This window comes from Enhydra lutris, unplaced genomic scaffold, assembly GCF_002288905.1.
Source record: "Enhydra lutris kenyoni isolate GAN:26980312 unplaced genomic scaffold, ASM228890v2 scaffoldscaffold6, whole genome shotgun sequence".
In the NCBI taxonomy this organism is placed as follows: Eukaryota; Metazoa; Chordata; class Mammalia; order Carnivora; family Mustelidae; genus Enhydra; species Enhydra lutris.
The window spans coordinates 3510546-3516885 of NW_019154090.1; the positions used below are offsets into that span (position 1 = coordinate 3510546).

General features: G+C 57.0%; 1 protein-coding gene across 1 annotated transcript in view; it reads right to left on the bottom strand.

The window, feature by feature from the left end:
• Positions 1-1423, bottom strand: part of LOC111141500 (phosphatase and actin regulator 3) — a 203470-nt gene extending 202047 nt beyond the window's left edge. Inside the window, exon 1 of the mRNA XM_022494105.1 lies at positions 1306-1423. Coding sequence (XP_022349813.1) covers positions 1306-1423 — 118 coding nt within the window. The remainder of the gene's footprint in view (positions 1-1305) is intronic.
• Positions 1424-6340: the final 4917 nt, after the last annotated feature.

Below are 6340 nucleotides of genomic sequence, written 5' to 3' on the forward strand. Positions count from 1 at the left end.
CCCAGATGTGGAAAAGCCAGGGATTTCCTCGGCTGGTACCTTAGTTTGACCAAATGACACAGTGTCACTAGTCCTTAACAAAGACATCTTACAAGCCTTGCATGGGTTTATTGTTTAAAATTTCAAGTTGGGCCCTGGTGCCCGCAGAGCTGCCTTTAATAGGTCCTTCTTTGTAGTTAGAGAGTAAAGCTCCTGTGGGTTCCAGTGAGGTGAGGGACTCCCTCCCCAGAAAGCCTGCGTTCACCCCAGCCCCGGGGGGGTTTCTAGATTTCATTGCCCACCATTTACCCTGAGCAGGTCCCCATCTGGGGCCGGTGCATCTGGAGAGAATAAGTCTTCTAAGGAAGGTAGGGGCAACTTATCGTCAAAACATCATCTCTGAGAAGATCGTGCCTCTCAAAGAGAGGAAATCGAGTCCAGTGGCTTGATACCAAAACACCAGCTTTGATTCTTTTTTTGAACCCTACATTTCAGAAGCTCAGACTTCTCTCTGTGAAGTGAAAATTGCCTTCTGGTGGAGAAAGGTTTTAATGATCACTTTGCTTCCTGCGTCTCCATGGTGACAGGCCCCGCACAGCCCACCCCCCTCCTGCTTTATTAGGCCTTTCTTCCTCTCTGGAAAGTAATCAATCAAGCCCTATAGACGCCTTTGTAACCGGATTTATCACCTAAACAATCGACGCTGCCGCGGGGGCGGGGGAGCGGACAAAGTCCGTGTAATTTAATGAAACGGGGCTCGGCCCTGGCGCACGCCCTGCATCTCCCTGCCGGCGGCTCCGCCTGGCACACCTGTCCCGGGAGACGGGCGGGCGCGCCCAGGTGCGCCAGGCCCCGCCGGAGTTGGGCGTCCAGCCGGAGCCCCCGTGCGCGGCGGCCGCTGGAGCGCTGCCCTGCCCGGGCGGGGACGCCCAAGCCGGGGCCGCCGGGGCTGGGGCCCCGGGGAGGGACGCAGAGCTCGGAGCCAGCCCTGGCGGAGGCGGCCACAGGTCTGACTCTCTTCCCCCAGCTGGTCAGCGCCCAAGGCAGGACAGCCCCTCGGAGCGGAACGGCGGAGCCCGCAAGCCCGCAAGGAGGGCCGATGCGGAGCGCCCCGCTCTGCCCGCGAACTCGGTTCTTTCCCGGACAAAGGGCTCCGCGGCGCCCCGGCCGCGTTCCTGGGGACGCGAACTGCGGAGGCCGGGCGCCCGGGTCCTGGCGCGGCTCCCCGATTGCGGAGCGCGGCGCGGAGCAGCGCCGGGGACGAGCCCAGCGCCACCTGCCCCCGGCCTGCCCACCTGCCCGGCCGCCCTCGCCCGGCCCCGTTACCTGGGTTCTCGCCGGCGTCGGCGGAGGAGGCGGCCGAGGAGTCGGTGAGAACGCTGGGGTCACTCTGCGAGCGGCCCCGCGACACGAGGCAGCCGCTCCCGTCCTCGGACGCGGCCATGGGCCTGGCCGGAGCGGGGGCAAGTTGCTGGAATCAGAGCATCCGAGGCGGCCAAGGTCACAGGCGAGGGGGCTGGAGGGGGCGTTTTTTTAAAAAGGAAAATCAAAAAGGACAGGGAGAGGGAAGGAGCCGCGGGACAACGCCAGGCCGGCTTCAGGGCGCTGAGACAATGGCCTCGCGGCGGCAGCCCAGCGCGTCCCGCCGCGCGGCCTCGCTCTGCTATTTATTCGTGTTTATTCCCATTCTTCAGTTTATATTCCAGGAAAAAAAAAAAAAGTTGAACCAGGAAATAAAAACTTTTTCTTGTCAGTGTTTATTGCGTGCTTGGGGCAGGGGGTGATGTCCAGGAATTTCTGGGGGCGCTCCCTCCCCCCACCCCACCCCCCACCCCCCCGGAAAAAAAAGGGAAAAAGGAAAATCTTTGCTCTTGCAATTGCTTTAATCTGAAAGCTGTTCTTGGAGCATCTGTTGGAAAACATTAGGATTCTCCCATCATGCCGCGCGAGAGGAGCATGACGTCACGAGAGAGGGAGTGAGAGCCAGCGTGGTGATGGGGAGGGGTCTCCAATACCTGGGCTGCCTGCCGCCTGCCCAAGGGAAGTGGGGGGCCCATCCTGAGTTATGAACTGCCTACCCCCCACCCAGCAGAGCTCTAGAAACAAGAATGCTCCCAGTCCCACTTTCTCCCCTCCCCAGGGGGAGGGGAGGAGACCCTGAGGGTGCCTCCCTTGGAGGCAGGGCCTAATCTCCCCAGCGGCTTCAGGCAGCTAGCTGGTCTCCCCGCCCTCCCTCTCTTGGGGATATGGAGGCGAGTAGGTCCTGCTGCCCAGACTCCACCCTGGGCGGGGGGGTGCCCTCCAGAGCTTTATCCCTGCACCCTTAATCCCTTCTCCACTGCCCACCTCCGCTTCCTCCAGGCCCTCAGCACCCTGCCTGGGGGGAGACGGGCAGGATGGGCCCCTTGTGCCTTCCAGGGAGGGTTCCCCCAGACGCCTAGATGGAGCTGGTGGGCCAGGCAGTGAAGGTGACACCCCCCAGGGCTGCCACTTACAGAGGTGCCCTCCAAAGTGCTAATGAGCAATTCTCACCATTCCAGATAGTGGCATGGGGGGAGCACACGGAGCTCCAGCGTCTCCAGCTAAGCCCTGGGGGACGGGAAGGGTAATGAAAAGAGAAAATCCCAGTAAAGGCGCAGGGAAGGTTGGAGCGTGGCACAGAGCCAGGCCTCGGAAGGTGCCCAGAGGAGGGAGCATTTCACCAGATGCCCAGATGGCTGGGCCCACCTAGGTGGGAGGCTGCTCCCACCTAAGACTTGCCGTGTGCAGGGACGGAGCACAGACGCTCCCACGCGCTGATCCCGTCTCAGCCCCTCACACAACTGCAGAGGGAAGGCCCGCTCAGAGGGGGAAACTGAGATCAGAGGAGGAGCTGGCCGGGGGTCCCACAGCTGGCGAGAGCAGCGCAGGGACTGGGACCTTCTGGGGGCTGTTCTTCCAGACGTGGGCAGCCCCTAAAGCTGGGTGTAGGGGGGTGTAGGGAGAGCACCTGGCCCTGTTGGATGACCCCCAATGAAGGGCCTAAGACAGAACCAAGAGGTGGGGAAGTGATATGGGTGCCCGCCCACACACAGCGTTGGGCTGTCAGCCACAGTCACCTCCAGTCACCTCCCATTCATTCATTCATTCATTCACTCATTCCAATACCCACGGGAGTCCAGCGCGCTGGGTGCCCCATCAGGCACCACGGATCCAACGGTGAACAAACAGAAACAGCCCCCGCAATGGGTCTTCCAGGATGAGAGGGGAGGGCAGAGCTCAGAATGGTCACCAAAAAACCACGGGGTGTCCCCCAAAACAGTTACAGTTGACAACACCATGAAAAAGAGGAAACCGGGAGGACACTTTCCTGGATTCTTTTTATGCACATAGAGATATGCCCGATGGTGACGAGTCCAGCTCCGGGCTGAGCACTTTACTTGGGACGTCGTTTCTTCCTCCTGGTGCCTGAGGAAGTGAGGGCAGCCAGAGCCCCCACCTCAGATGTGAGGCCACATCAGAGCCGTGAGTGGCCTGTCCGGGCCTCCGGCCAGGGGTCTCTCCAGCCCCCAGCCTGGGAGCTCTTCAGGCAGCCCCCCGAGAGCCAAGCTGAGTCTTGGCCCCACGGGCGGGCTTTCGAGCCCCCTACCCAGCCCATCATCAACACCTCCCCCACGGAGCTGAGAAAGCCAGCAGCAGGTGGACCGGCAGGTGGGGGTGGGGATGGAAGCCCAGGGGCGCGTCCCAGAGAAGAAAGGCACCAGGGGCCTTCAGCTGTCCGCCGAACGCCCACCACCTCCCACTGTTCCGACTTCCCTACTCGGAACCCACGCTGCTTAAGATTTTCCTTTAAATCAGGGGCGCCTGGGTGGCTCAAATGGTTGAGTCTCTGCCTTTGGCTCAGGTCATGATCTCCAGGTCCTGGGATCAAGCCCTGCATCAGGCCCCCTGCTCAGTGGGGAATCTGCTTCTCCCCCTTCACATGCTTGTGTTCTCTCTATCTCTCTCTCAAATAAACAAATAAATAAAATCTTCCAAAAAAAAAAAAGATCTTTCTTTAAATCAATTCTTGGCACTTACATTCACTTTAAAGGAAACCATTGCCCCAGCAACAGAGAGGGGGCCTTCCTGTCACCTACGGGAAGGACTACGGTGCTGACTGGGTCCTGCCAGCCAGATCCCCTGTGGGCTCCAGCTTCGCTGGAAAGGAAGACGAGCAAGGGTGGGAGAGGCGTTCAGACACTCGGGCCCCGAACAGACATGTTCTCAATGTGGCCAGAAGGACAAAGCACAGAAAGAATTTTTTTATGAGAGCCAACGTTCCTAAATGCCTGTCTGGGCACCAGCTAAAATAATGTCTAGTCTCTTCAGTTGGTCTCGCTGCAGTGCCATTCACCACCACCCCCAAACCGTAGGGGCAGGACTCAAAAGCACATGATGGGACACCTGGGAGGCTCAGTCGGTTAAGTGTCTGCCTTCAGCTCAGGTCACGATCCCAGGGTCCTGGGTTCAAGTCCCACATCAGGCTCCCTGCTCAGCAGAGCGCCTGCTTCTCCCTCTCCCTCTGCCTTTTCCCCTGCTTGTGCTCACTCTCTAATAAATAAATAAAATCTTTAAAAATAAAAAAAATAATTAAAAAAAATAAAAGCACATGAAAGAAGACTTGGCATTTGCTCCAGGATGGAGAGACATAAGACAAGAGTGACAACCAAGATTTAGTTTCTTAAAAAATATGCTTTAGCAAAATATTGTGATTTGTCAGAGCTGAGTAGACATACAGCTTGTCGTTGTGGTTTTCTCTGGCTTTGAAATGTTCCATGATAAAAATAGCTTTAAATTTAAAAAAAAAAAAAAAAGGTGACCACTGCTACCGGTCAGCAGCAACTAGTCTGCGGCGTAGGTGCCTTCAGGAGAGACTTGACCTTCCAAGTCATTCCGCCCCAGAGCAGGAGTGGCCAGAAGCCTGGGAGGACCTGGTCCCTGGGTGGCAGAAGGCAGCTGTCCACAGGAGATGTCCCAGCCTCGAGGACCCTCAAGGGGTCTCAGTGAACGTTACCAACAGTCCCTCCTCAACCGCACCCCTGTAAGCACCCGGCTAGAAACCCTCCAGGAGCCAGCTAGACCATAGAGCACATCAACAAGCCCAATGCCGGTCCTCTGATACGTGAATAAACACCACGTGACTTGTCCAGCTCCGGAACATGATTCAGCCACAAAAAGGACGAGAACACGGACACCGGCTCTAGTATGAATGGACCCTGAAACGTTATTCCAAGTGGTAGAAGCCAGGCACAAAGGAGTACGAGTTGCATGATTTCCTCTACGTGACTCGCCTCCAGAGAGAGCCGACGAGTGTGTGCCTCGGGCCAGAATCTGGGGGAATGTACAAGCCGTGCTAATGAGTTCGGGGCTTCCTTTGGGGTGACAGAAATGTTCCAAGTGTTCTAAAATTAGACGGTGGTGGGGATTTCGCAACCATAAATAAATTTAAAAACATTGAATGTTATACTTTGAACAGGTGAACTTTTTTCAATAAAGTTGTTTTAAACACACACACATGCACAGAGTACACAAAGGTCCTTAGGTTGGGCTTTGGATCTGAAGGATGACTGGGTTTGCTTCTCACCTCTGCAGAGTGTAACCATACTTAAAACCTCTCCTGTCCCTGCCTGGGGCTTCAGGTCAGGCTAAAGTCCTCTCTGGGGCCACCCTTCTGGTCTTTGATGAGAAAACCCAAAGCTATTTCTTGACTCTGGCCGCCATGATAACCCCAGCACAGGGACCTCGAAGAACTAGGAAGAGCCAAAGTCAGTAAAATCTGTCCCTTCAACAAACACTAAGTAAGAAGGCAAAGGGAAGGTCTTCCTCTGCCTGGGGCAGTCAGGAGGGGCATCATGGGGGAGGTGACGCTGGGCCTGGCAAGAAGTACAGGAAGTGTAGGAAGTGTCCACTGTCCTGAGGAAGCAGGGGAGAGGCTTGCGAGGACCCCGGTACCACCCACACACATCTCTAGAGTTGGTTTTATTCTCATACAATGTGCAGGTTAACATCTGTTTTGTGCCAAAACAGGTGATTTTCCCGGAATACCACCGTGAACAAAATGTGATTGGTCCTTCGCTTCATGGAGCTCGTGACCTTGAGAAGACAGGATTAAGGACTGAGCCGTAGGTCAGCGCCCTGAGGTCAGGGAGCGCAGAGCCGGGCTCGCCTCAGCTGGGCAGGAAGGAGCCCGGGCCGAGGAACCAATGCTCTTCTTGAAGCTGACGTCTCCGTGGGGATGAACCCCACAAGCCAGAGAGGAAGGGGGGCCAGTGTGGGCCGACAGACAGGAGCAGCGTGGGGCTCGGAAGTCCCCAAACAGACGCAGGGTGAGGGGCTGGGG